We start from the raw sequence: 14059 nt of genomic DNA, 5'->3' as shown, positions 1-14059 counted from the left end.
AGTCTGTAATCCAGCAGTGTGTCTGTGTAATCGAGCTCTGAATGAACACACACACACACACACACACACCTTACTGCAGGATTTAACCACCTTTGACAGTCAGCAAATGAGGCGTCTTTTCCTGATAAATACTTAATTAGAAATTATGACGGCGGCAGCAGTAATCAGTTGCCCTAGTCGATTGTTCTCTCTCTTTCTCTTCTAAGAAAGTGATAAATTATGTATATTTTTCTCTCGCAGGCTCTCACACGTCCAGGCAGGTCTGGGAAGGTAATGTGAGAATCACTCAGACGTAACAAGCCAAATGACCGCAGTGAACGAGTCGACGACTCCAAAGTGAGGACTCGTGTCGTTCGGATGGGCTGTCATCGACTTCTGTCACGGCTGGTCAAAAGACGAACCCGTTACACGGTTTGACCCAGAACTGTGTGTTACTTTGACTTTCACTGAAGGACATTTACAGAAGTCTTTAACCTTTAAGCACTGCCCACGTAGGCGACTACCCTCCATCACAGCATCCTAACTGAAATGGCACCTAATAAGTGACTGATTTAAAGGCAGCTGTCCAAATAGCACAGCATGCAAATGTATCATTTGATTTTGACATCAGCATGCTGATAAGCTTGAAGCATAAAATGCACATACAAATATTGGGTAAAATAGCCAATTTTAATTAGGCTGAACTAGGTTTATTGATAATTCTCAGTACTGAATGAATTATACATAGTTTTTTGTTTTTTTTGAGTCTCTTTTGCTTACCAAGACTGTATTTATTTAAGAAAATACAGTAAAAAATACAACAAAAACTGTAATATTGTGAAATATTATAATTTAAAATAGCTGTTTTCTATTTGAATATATGTTCATATGTAATTTCTTCCTGTGATGCAAAGCTGAATTTTCAGCATCATTACTCCAGTCCTCAGTGTCACGTGATCCTTCAGAAATCATTCTAATATGCTGATTTGCTGCTCAAGAAACATGAATATCATTATCAGTGTTGAAAACAGTTGTGCTGCTTCATATTTTTTGTGGAAACTGCAAGACATTTTATTTTTCAGGAATCTTTGGTGAATAGAAAGTTCAAAATAACAGCACCGACGTGCTCGGTTATGAACGTTTCACATTGATTTAACAGAGTAAAATCGGTAGTTTTTCCTTCATGTTTCTCAGTAAGACCCTCAGGTGAGGATGTGCTTCTGCTCTATTTCTCCTCTGTGGAGTTTGAGTTAATCAATGTGTCGCCAGCGTAATGTGTTTGAAATACTGCACGCGTCAAGTGCTTCATGATTCGATTGGAAATCCAATAGTCTTGTGGACGAGCACAAACAAGCTGTAACAAATTCTCCTGCATAATTCCACTATATAGCCAAGATTAAATGATGCTAACAGACATGTGTATGCAAATAAATGCTAATGAGGATACTACTTAACCTCAGGGATATTAAGATGAGAGCAAGAATACAGGGCAACCAGCAGTAATTATTCAGAGTCCGTGTGTCACGTCCTCGCTCCGATCTCCTTTCTTACCTCAACCATATTTAGCATCTTTTTCTGACACCGAAATGCATCAAAAGAGCATCTGAGCATGGAAATGGATTTTCTACCACCTCTGGGAAATGGATCTCCAAATATTGCCAAAACACAATTCAGTAGCACTGCGGCAGTTTCTGTGTGAGAGACTCGAGTGTAAATTGAACTTTCCCCTTTAATCTATGAAGCTAGATGTGTGTTTGCACACTAGCTCTGTTCCAAAAACTAGCAAGCCACCTAACTAGACAGCATTTTAAGGCATTATAGGCATGTTATTGCGTAAGGTTACTAAAGGTAAGACTACTTTCAGGCAGCATTGCATGTGATTTTAATGGATAAATCTAAAAAAAAAAAATGCATGGAACATGGTAGACGAAGCAATAGAAATGTTAGTAATGTTAATACTGTTAATGTTAATAAATACACTATACCCTCTAAAAAGTTTGGGGTCAGTAAGATTTTATTTTTTTATTTTTTTGAAAGAATTTAATCGCTTTATTTAGCCAGGATGCATTAAATTGATCAAAAAAGAATTGAATAGTTTTATTCAGCAAGGATGTATTAAATTGATCAAAAGTGACAGTAAAGACATTTATAATGTGTCAAAAGATTTCTATTTCAAATAAATGCTGTTCTTTTGGACTTTCTATTCACAGTTTCCACACAAATATTAAGCATAATATATTATTTTATTTTAAGATTTTGCGTTTTCATTTTTATTTTAGTTGAAGTTTTAGTAATTTTGTTGTTTGGTTTTTTTAAAGTTTAAATATAAATAAAAATTGTTAAATGTTAATGTTTGTTTTATTTCATTTTCATTCAATGTTATGGTTTTTACTGTATTTTTATGCAACCTTAGTGAGTATTTTTGTCTTTGGAGTAATGTGCACTGAGGAATCGGTCACAATAAGACCAGAAGCGTGTATAAAGAAACGAAATATGGTTTTTATTTAAAGGGGTGGTTGATCAACTTTTTTCGAAAGCTTGATTGTGTTTATGGGATGCAGTGTAACGTGTTCATGCTTCATTTAAAAAAACAAAACAAAACAAAACATTATTTTCACATATTTTACCTTTATTCTACACCGCTGTTTCCATTCTCGTCAAAACGGTCTGTTGAGATCCTGGTTCTATGAAGCCCCTCCCTCAGAAATACGCAATGGGCTCTGATTGGTTAGCGGGCTCAGTGTGTTTGTGATTCGTTAACCGCCTAGTGCACGTTGTCCGGAAACGCCACGCCCCCTTACCATTACGGGTAGTTGCGTGTTCCCGGGGGCGGGGTTTATGTAAACATCGGGGTTAGTGATGTCACAAACCCAGGAAGAAGCTCATTGTAGTCCCTACCAGCCGTTTTCTGTAGTCCTTAAACAGTGATTTCTTTAAAGGGGTCATATGATGCGATTTCAATTTTTCCTTTCTCTTTGGAGTGTTACAAGCTCTTGGTGCATAAATGTGTTTTTTGAACCTTAAACCGCATAAACACATTGCATTACACCAAATACACAAAATAATGTTCTTTTTAGCAGCATCGTATGACCTCTTTAAAAGAAAATATCTCCCTTTGCATTGAACTCTGAACATCGTAACTTTGCAGATGTTGTTTATGCTCTAACAGCAACATTACACACTAGCTAAAGTTCAAAAAGGGAAATCATAATCAACCACCCCTTTAATATAGTGAGTTTTGCATTCATGTTGACTTCAAACAGTCTTACCTGTGTGACCTTCTCAGTGACGTTGTGTGTTCTGTCCTTGACCTTTGGTGCGATGATGGTTTTCTCCGAGGACGGAGGGGAAGGCGCTTTCTTATCGTTGGATTCAGAGAAGTTGAGTGCGATGAGCGGGATCTTGTTGATGGTGCTGTATTTGTTCAGATTGGAGTCTGAGGTCGATCCCAGCAGACTGGACTTCAGATGGTTAAACGGACCTGAAGGTAAAGAGTAAAGAAGAGCCTGTGAATATCAGAGACTATTTTGTTTATTCTTGCTCATCTTGCACAAGGCTGGGTGATATAGCAACATTATATATTTTCAAATGTTTAAATAAAAATTATATGCAGGTAAATATAGCTTTTATTTCGATATTTGAGAACAATAATATTGAAATATTAATTAATCATCATCATTATTATTACATTATTTGAATAAAATGAAATAAATATTAAAATGCATTTAAAAATGTAAAATAAATAAATATATAAAAATGTTAAATTCAAAAACAAAATGACGATTTAAGGCATTTCAGAGCAAATACTTAAATATCATAAGAAGAATATAATTAAAAATTAGTAATATATTAGTTATATCACCTGGGCTTGATCTTGCTTTGAATATTTGAATACATATTGTTTGCAAAATTAAATAAACATAAAAAATTAAAATATTTACATTTAAAAATGTAGTTTAAAAAATGTTCAATTTAAAAACAAAACAACAATTTAAGTTATTTCAGGGCAAATACTTAAATATCATAAGAAAATATAGTTAAAAAAATTGATAATTAATATTCATTACATCACCCTGCCATGATCTTGTCTTGAATATTAAAATACATATTGTTAGCTCAGCATAATGAACCATTTGAATGTGTTACAGTTGAATTAAAATACCATAATCTAAACTGTAGATGTGTAATTTTACTGAAAGAAACAGGATTATTATTATTATTGCTACATTTCAGGCTTGCCATAAACAACATCATCCATGCTTGAAGCAAACATGTGCAGTTCTGTAAGCATCCATTAGCAATCCATTAAAATCATGTGCAATGTAAAAGAAAGATGATAAATAACTGTGACGCACAACCTCTCTTGGCATACAGCCTTAATTCAAACTCTGATTAGAGAAATGTCCTCCAAAACTGAAAGAGGCTGTGCTGATGGAAGTCATTCAGCATGTAGCATTGATCTGCCGTCCCGATGCATCAGTCCCGTTCAATGGGATGTGAAGAGGAACTGCCTGTACAAGTCTGAATCACAACCGAGCCGTTCTAATCCATCTCAATGCAGGAAAGTCCAGACTAGAGCTTTATTGAAATAGCAGCAAATGTTCTGTTTGATCTAATCAAGATATCAATAACAGCAGAGAGGAGAAATCAGGCTGAAAATGGATAATCACGAAACGGCATGATGTCGCAGACACTCTGATGATGCTCTGATCTGTAGCCTGAATGCGCTTTTGAGGAAAGATAACAGCTTTTATCTCGATTTTTTTAGGTATGTTGATTTAACCAGTTTAAGTTCTGATTACAACAGGGGTGTCAAACTTTATTTTAAGTTGAAAACTGGACTAAAAGTTGCCATATGCTGGCTGAATTTGTTATTCGTTAAAGCTTGGGGTATTTTTGGAAAATGCATGCAGAAAACACAATCTTCTAAGGCTTATAAAGAGGCTGTTTCCATATAAGACAAGTTAGGAATAAAAACAGCATTTAAAAAACATGTTTTCATTTACAGATTGGCTTCTCTCTCAAATTTAGAAAGCAAAGACTTGTTATATTTTAATGAGTTATGTCTAATAAACTAAATCATACAACTATCATACAAACTAAAACTAAAACATACATTTTTGTTACTTGAAATAAACACTAACTGAAATAAAGTATAAAAATCTGTTATTTCAGCTCTTTTCTCATTTTCATTTAGTTTAAGTTAAAGTTCTAAAATAACTCAAACTAAAACTGAAAAAAAAAAAAACTATACAGACTTTACAAAAATTTTTTTTTATAAAATTGTAAAAACACAGCAAAGTTACTAAAAATGAAATGAAATGAAATCTGAAAAATAAAAATAAATACAAATAATCTTAATCTTAATCTCAGTGATACTAAAATAACACTGATAAACAATAAATAATTTTTTTGTACCTGTATGTATTACACATCATTGCTTTGACCAAATCATAAATCGCAAAATTGTTAATATATTATACACCGAAAAAAGTTTGGTGTAGAAACTGTTTTTCAAAATTGCTAGTAAATTTCACAATTAATTACAAAAATAGCAAGTAACACATTGAATTAAATGTACAATTTTGAAAATGTAAAATTAGTATTTTCTTGTAAAACATAATCCTATAATCCTTGTTTTACTTACAACTTTGAACAATTAATTTTTTACAGTGTAATTTTATAAAAAACTACGTTTTTTTTTTGTTTTTTTTGCATTATTTAATAATTATTTTTCTCAAATCATCTCACAGGTCGAACTGGACTGAATTGTGTTTTTTATACTTCTGTTCCGGATCAAACTGACATTACTGGTGCTGTAAGTAGACACTAATATGAAATGATCGTGAAGCTGCTGTGCATTTTTAAGCATGCAGCAAGCAGCCAGAGACAGCTATTATGCATTCCCACAGAATACAGCGTTACCTTTCGAACCGCGTCCATGGTCTGAAATGGAGGAGTATAGAGATTAGAAAAAGAACATGAGGAAATGTGCCCAAGTTCTTTGAAGAAAACATTTAATTGAGAAAATTCTTGTGAAAAATGAAAGCACACATGCTGCTTTTAAAGCTGATGAGCGCCAGCAATGGATAATTTCATATTTTGTCCATTAAAATTACTCTAAACTGAAAATTTCTTGCTGTTAGATGTGATTATCATTCATCAATAAAAGCAATTAAATCACTACCCTGGAAAATTATACATTCTTGTCTACATTAATCGTGCAAACAATGCAGAAACTAATATGCATTATGACGGTTGAGTTAATCAATTGCAGAGCTTAAATACACTGTAATTCAAAAATGTTTTTTTTTTTGGTGTAAGACAAGGTTCATATCAGTGTAAAGAAATTGGTTTCAGAGATCCTGTTATTCAATATTTCAGAACCAGTAAAAAATTTTGATTTAATTATATAATATTATAATATAATTAGATTTAATTGTGTGTGTATATATATATATATATATACATACACACATACAATTAATAGAAAAATTATTTAAAATATAATATTGTTCTTTTAAAGAACAAAAAGAGAAAAAAAATCATTTGTATTATTATTTTTAATAAATACATTTTTTAAAATAAATTTACTTTTTATCATTTAAAAAATGATTTATCCGTCCATGAGTTTCTTGGTCAATGTCAAACCAATGTCCTTGGCATTCCTAGTGCCATGCTGTGTTATTTCCGAAACTTCTTTCCAATTTCAGTCAGACATCTCACAAAAACACAAGAAGCTCAATATAAGTTGTAGTCCTCACCTTCACTTGTGTGTCTGTCCGTAAACAGGTGTTTGGAGTTTGTGCTCAGACCTTCGATGTCGTGAACGGAGGAGGCGCGTCTCCTGCTGCACACGCTGTCTCTAGAGTTGGCCTGGGCCAGGCAGGTGGTGGACTGCGCTTGAGACGGACTGGGCAGGTCCCAGGGCTGCTTGGGCGATGAGTGGTCGAGGGGTAAGGACGTGCTGACCGGGGAGGAGCGAGGGCTGGAGCTGATGAGCGCCCGCGTGTCGTTGGCATCCGCTGGACTCGAACCGTCCTTGGTGGGCGACTGGACGTCCATCACGGCCACAGAGTCGTCACTGGCCCTGGGCGAGTCCACCATCACTGAGTCTGGCTCGTCCTGCGGAAGAGACTGCTTGCTGGTTCCCAACAGCTTCAAGGCTGGCAGACGGAAGTGGAAGAATCTTCCTTTTCCTAGAGGTATTTGAAAAAAAATTATTATTATTTATTTGTTGTCATTTTTTTTAATTGGAGGAAAGTTGAAATAGAAACTCAATTTAATTTATTACGGCTTTTATTATAACTGATATGCTGTTAAGCACACCCCTTTTATTTAAAGATAAATATTATAAATATTGTAAAAAAATGTAAGTATTTCTCAATTCTTTATATATATATATATATATGTGTGTGTGTGTGTATACAGTACATACATACAGTGGAGATCAAAATTAGAGAACAACCTACAATTGCAGTTTTTAAGCATATTTCATAAATTAATTGTATTCTGAAGCACAGTATAAAAAACTTGTGTGAGATATATGAAAAAGATCTCTGATCAAAATTAGAGATCACTTACAGATACCTCCAAGTTACTGGTGTTAATCTGGCACCTGCTGCTAATTTCTTTAATTATATGACAAACAAACACTATTTGACTGGCAGCATTCCTCCAATTTTCACTGAGATTGCAAGACGGGGGGCCGCTCTGAGGTGACTGAAACCCTGCGACAGGAGGTGGTCCAGATGAAGGCCAAAGGCATGACACTTTCAGCCACTGCAAGAGAAGCTGACCATTCTAAATCTGGGATTTCTTGAATATTGCAGGTTTAAAAAGACACTAATTCATTCAAGTCCCCCAAAAAGGCTGGTCGTCCACGTAAGATGAATGCACGAGAGGACAGGATAATGCAGAGACTCTCAATGGGGAATCGGTTCAACACTGCAGCTGGAATTGCTCGCCAGTTCAGTGCTGAAGCAGGGTATGGATCTGTCTCGACGTTTAAGAGAAGTCGGACTGAATGCACACTCTGCAGTGACCAAGCCTCTCATCAGCAGAAAGAATCAAAAGGCTAAGCTCACCTTTGCTGAGGAGCATGTTGTGTGGAGAGAGAAGAACTGGTCCAAAGTTCACTTTAGTGATGACAGCAAGTTTCATTTATTTGGGTCTGATGGGAAACAATATGTTCGGCATCAAACTGGGGAAAGACTGAAGCCTGAGTGCGTAAAGAAGTCAGTGAAAGGTGGAGGAGGAAGTATCTATAGATTGTTCTCTAATTTTGATCTCCACTGTGTATATGACAAACTGAGGAATACTTGAAGGCTGTTTTTATTTTATTTTAGTAACTAATAACAGATAAGCTGTTATTAACAAATTAAATTAAAAGAGCCTTCAAGTATTTCTCAATTTCTCTATTATATTTAAGGCTGTTATTATAACACATATGCTGTTAAACATCTTTATTTTAAAGATAAATATTCAAATAAATATTATTAACAAATTAAAGTAAAACAGCCTATTATTTTATTTTATTTCTTAAATCTAAATGATCTATTTATACAATATATTATCATTAATATTATTATTTGGGGCAGAATCAAAATAGACACTCTTAAAGAAAAATATTTATTTATTTGTTATTTCTATGTTGAATTTAATTACATTTTTATCAGTAAGATTTTCGAATGAAGAACGACTGTTTTATAGTGTTTCAGAAGTGGCCATTGAATACACTGAAATGAGTTGGCAGCACCGCTGGCAGCATTATTATGAGAACAGGCGTATTCAGCAGACGTGCAGCTTGAGCAGTCAACATTCATTCCCACAATGCATCTCCCCCAGGAGAACAACAGTCTGACATATGGCTCATTTGTTCAGCCATGCCTTTAATTATCCCACTGGCCTTTGGTCTGAATTCATCCCTCACACGGACACAGATCACCACTGCTTTAATTAGCAGCCTCTCAACGTTTTTTTCTTTCTTTTAAAACAGGATGTGATCAAAGAAATCCAGCGCTTCCCAGTGGAATTCAGTGTTTCCTCTCCAGCGCATCAGCGCTTTGAAGAGTAAATTGCAGTACACACTTTCTAATAAATAAGGTCTACTTGAAGAGAAAGCTCATTCGACTGCACCAGACTAGAACTTGCATTCACTTTCATTCACGCACACGCACCCACACAAATTTTTGACACGATAATAAACGAAAATCATCAGTGTTACAACCCTTTTAAGATTGTCTAGGGGTAAAAGGAGTAACATTGAGACTGTGGCAAATTTGCAAAATGATGGAGGAGGCAAGAGACCATGCAAGGACAACGAACTGCCAAAGAAAGTGATTTAATGTACACAAAAGAAAACGAACCATATAATTATAAAGTATGTGTACAAAATTATAAATAAATAAAAAACCAACCAATATGTACAAATATTTACAACCCAGAAAAAGAAAAACAGTAAAGAATAAACTACAGTAAAGAATAAATAAAGAATGGATTATGAATACTGTAATAATAACAAATCAGTGATTTTTTCTATCAGTGATAAATGTATCATTTATTAATATTTTGCAATGGCTTTATTCTTATAATTTCAGTTTTCATTTTATTGTCATTGTAGTTCAAGTTTTAGTAATTCTGTTATGTGCTTTTGCCATTTTTTATTATTATTAGATTTTTATATCTCTATATATCTTTAATTAAGTTTGAATTTTAGTACTTTAGCATTTAGTAATTCAACTTATTTATTTCAGTAAGTTACCAAGGCAATATTTTTAGTCATTTAATTCAGCTTTATTTCAAATACTGAAAACAATTTTTAATTAACAAATTGTGACAAATTATATTTATGCCATAATATAAGTATCCATGCAAAGTATTTTAGCTATCTAAATGATCACAAATTAATTTTATTATGTTTATATTTATTTTAAAGCTACAAACTGTATATTTCTCACTTGAGAGTGGATGACTGTAAAACATATTTTAACATTTCTATACATCTTTAATTGTTTTATGATTTTAGTACTTCAACTTAAATTTATTTCAGTTAGTTGCAAGGCAATTCATTAATTTTTTTTATGTTTTTCATCTAATATTTACATTGTAGTTTATTTAAATTACCAAAAATGACCTACTTTTTTAAAATGTAGTTTTAGTTTATAATAACAACACTGTAACAAATGTATGCCATTATATCGATGCAAAGTTGTTTAGCTATCTAAATGATCAAAATGTATTTATTTAGATTTTATATTTAATTTTATGCAACAAATGCTACATTTTTCACTTGTCAGTTAATTACTATTTTTTTATTAATTAAGGATTTATTCGTATTTTGAAGTAGCTTTTATTTGTATAATTTAAGTTTTCATTTCAGTTTCACTGTAGTTTAATTTTTGGTCATTTTTATGTGCTTTTGTCATTTTAAAAATATTTTTATATTATTATTATTTTTTTTTTTTTTTTAAGCAATTTTAGTACTTCAACATAAATCTATTTATTTCAGTTATTTTCCATTTTTCGGTTTCATCTAATATTTATGTTGTCGTTTATTTCAGTTTTATTTAATTTAAATTACCGAAAACAATTTTTCAATTACTTTGTTTACAGTAACAACTCTGTAACAAATTATTTATGCTACTATTTTTTATCTATGCAAAGTGGTTTAGTTATTTAAATGATCACAAATTTATTTTTTATTTTTTTTAATATTTTTTATTATTTCTATATTTGTTTTTGAGGTACAAATGCTACATTTCTCACTTACAAATTACTTATAAATACCATTGTTTCCTGTTAAACACACAGTAAGGGTGTTACTAGGTGTTATTCTTCAGAGATTTAAAAGGAAGATGCTGAATTAAACAATAATGGGTTACAATTTCAGTTTATCTCTAGTAAATCTACATGCTTAAAGTCTAGTATCACTACACCTTTAATGCTGAGTTTCTCTCTCCCATTTTGCTTTTTGAACAATGTACGAAACCTGTGCTCAAACACCTGCAGCTAATTATCTAAACACCTTTAAGCAGCTCATTATTGAGACATTACAGTATGTGTCATGCATTACAGTACGCAGGTGTACAGCGTTTCTGACTCCAGCAGAATGACTCGAAAGACTCACTCGCTGAATTATAGCTTCTTCCTCGCCGTCAGCTTTCCTCATTTAGCTCAGTGGGGGTTAAAGAGGAGCACCTGTAAAACAGAGGCAGGTGTTTAACCCACTGGCTGATGCTGATGAGGAGGAGGATCTCAGTGTTGTGTTCAGGACTGTAAGCACTCCTCAGGAGGGCTGCTTTGGATGCTCAATCACAATGGCGGGTTGAAAGTGAGCCAGTGTTTGGGAATATGAGGATTCCTCACTCAGCGAGCCCTTCACGTCCTGTCACTGCGGCCCGCTGACCTTCTGCCGTCACAAACACACATGATACAGGTGCGCCGCTGACCGATGCCCCCTACAGCGCTCCCACATCACACGCGTGTGTGTGTGTGTTTCACAGTTAAACAACAGCTTGTTTAAAGGTTACAATGAATGAAGAAACAGTATGCAAATATTAATATTTTATATTAAGTAATTTTAGTAGTTTTTATCTCAGATAGTTGCCAAAATTAAACATATTTTATATATTTTATTCAGCTTTAATTAGCTTTAATTGTTTAGTTTTAGGAAACAATAACAACACTGTAACAAATTATTATTATTGTTATTATTATTATTAATGCCAATGTCTGTTTAGATGTTACAGTGGAAGAAGAAACAGAATCATTTTATATAATATAATAATATATCTGTCATTATTATTTGAATTGTAGTGCTTACTAAGGCAAACATAATAATATAATTAGTGCTGTCAAACGATTAATCGCGATTAATTGCATCCAAAATAAACGTTTTTGTTTACATAATATATGTATGTGTACTGTGTATATTTAATATGTATATATAAATACACACACATAGAGTATATATATTTGTTTCATATTTACATGTATATACATTTATATATTTGTATTCTTATATTTTATATTATACATAAATATATTTAATATATAAACAACATCTTTTTCTTAAATATATACAGGCATGTGTTTGTATGTATATATACATAATAAATACACACATATATTATGTAAACAAAGACCTTTATTTTGGATGCGATTAATCGCATCGAAAAGCACTAAATATAATACATTATAATAATAGTTCACTATATTTATTGACTTACAATTTCAGTTTTAGCAAGTCTTAGTAATATTTGCAATTTTATATATTTAAAAAAATATATATTTCTGTATAGCTTTATTTATTATTATTGCTTTTTTTTAATAGTAATTTTAATACTTCAAACTAAACTTTTTATTTCAGTTAGCTGCCGATGGGACATTTTTTTTCCTATTTTATTTCAGCTTTATTTCAATTACTGAAGATGTTTTTTTTTCTTTAAGTTTTAGATAATAACAACATTGTAACAAATTATTATTATTATCAATATTATTGAATTGTATATACTGTATCTGTCATCATTATCTTGATTCGTATTACTGGTAGTGCTTACTAAGGCAAATATTACTGTTACTCCTAATGATTACATTTCACTCCTTTTTTTTTTTTTTTACAATTTGTTACAATTTTTATGTGCTTTTGTCATTTTTATGCTTTTTAAAAATATTTTTATATATAGTCTATATTTCAGCTTTATTTCAAATACTGAAAAAGATTTTAATAATTTTAATTAACAATAACTACGCTGTTACAAAGTATAATTATTATTTATACCTTTCTCTGTTTAGAGGTTAAAATTGAAAAAAACTGAATATAGTGTAATATTATATAATATCAGCATATAATATAATAAACTACATTGTACTGTATCTGTCATTATTATCTGGATGCTTAGTAATGTTTTCATTAAGCACTACTAATAATATTACTTCTAGTGATCATATTTACTGCAAAATCAAGAGAGATTCTTGAACGCTTGTTACAGAATGCATTTATCTGTCATTAGATAAGAATCCACTCTCATCAACATGGATAACAAGGAGATATGAGTTGTTTATTGCTTCAGATGACATGTAGAATTCCAGTTTATTTTTATTTCTTATCTTTTCATTATTATTTAAAAAAAAATTTTATTTTAATTTATTTCAGTTTTAGTTTTTGCTTATTTCGAGTAATTTACAGTAGTGCTTAAACTTATTTCAGTTAGTTGCTAAGGCAACATTTCTAATTTTTGTATAGTTGTTTAATTTTTCATCTAATATTTATATTTTATTACAGCTTTATTTTAATTAACACACATGTTCTAATAGGTTTTATTTTTAATTATCAGTAATAACCTGTTGACTGCATTACAGTAATGGATTCACAACTGAGAACAAGAATAACCAAACAAACTCAAATATGCGATGTTTAGATTACAGTTATGATCATTTTGGGGCAAGATGTGCATAATTGGTATGCAAATATAACTTCTCATTTTTGTCTATTTTGAAGTTGCGTTGAAAAATGGCAAACAAGAGTGGATTCATATCTAAGTGCCTTAAAGGTGCTGTATGTATGTTTTTGACTCTACTAAAGCATAAAAATACCATAATATGTTTGCAGATATTTAAGAAACATGCTAAGTTAACATACTTGTTTATCTGAAAAACAATGCTACAGTCAGTTATTCTCCTTTGAAAATGTGCGTTCCGGGCCGGAATGTCGGTCTCTGTTTTGGTCTGTGAAACCCACCCACTGCCAGTTTACCCAATTGTATTTCGTCACCCCGGGTTGCCAGTTAGCGGAAAACAGAGCGCATTTAATTTCATTCATCGTCAAGTGCACTCGTTCCTGTTGGTGTCGTCAATCTGGCAACCTGCGTGTGCGTCAAGACTGAGGAGGAGGGGCCGGGTGAAAAAAAACCTCTCCGATATTTAGAATTTTGACTGCAATACCTAGTTCAACCACTCGGTGTCAATCCTACATACAGCACCTAAAGGGGTCATATGATGCGATTTCAAGTTTTCCTTTCTCTTTGGAGTGTTACAAGCTGATTGTGCATAGATAAGATCCCTGAAGTTGCAAAGACTA

The 14059-nt window shown here is 32.5% G+C and overlaps 1 protein-coding gene and 1 long non-coding RNA gene across 2 annotated transcripts in view; one reads left to right on the top strand and one right to left on the bottom strand.

The window, feature by feature from the left end:
* The window catches only part of LOC107677922 (potassium voltage-gated channel subfamily H member 7-like), a 107018-nt gene that overhangs the window by 42464 nt on the left and 50495 nt on the right, over nucleotides 1-14059 (bottom strand). The window contains exons 4-5 of the mRNA XM_016472992.1: nucleotides 6744-7178; nucleotides 3249-3460 (exon numbers count right to left, since the gene is read on the bottom strand). Coding sequence (XP_016328478.1) covers nucleotides 3249-3460; nucleotides 6744-7178 — 647 coding nt within the window. The remainder of the gene's footprint in view (nucleotides 1-3248; nucleotides 3461-6743; nucleotides 7179-14059) is intronic.
* The window catches only part of LOC107677923 (uncharacterized), a 24622-nt gene continuing 12037 nt past the window's right edge, over nucleotides 1475-14059 (top strand). The window contains exon 1 of the long non-coding RNA XR_001632896.1: nucleotides 1475-1491. This is a non-coding gene — a long non-coding RNA (uncharacterized LOC107677923). The remainder of the gene's footprint in view (nucleotides 1492-14059) is intronic.

The sequence above is a fragment of the Sinocyclocheilus anshuiensis genome, unplaced genomic scaffold (genome assembly GCF_001515605.1).
Source record: "Sinocyclocheilus anshuiensis isolate Anshui unplaced genomic scaffold, SAMN03320099.WGS_v1.1 scaffold164, whole genome shotgun sequence".
In the NCBI taxonomy this organism is placed as follows: Eukaryota; Metazoa; Chordata; class Actinopteri; order Cypriniformes; family Cyprinidae; genus Sinocyclocheilus; species Sinocyclocheilus anshuiensis.
Note: the sequence above shows the minus strand (reverse complement) of the source record. Positions and strands in the feature narration are given on the sequence as shown.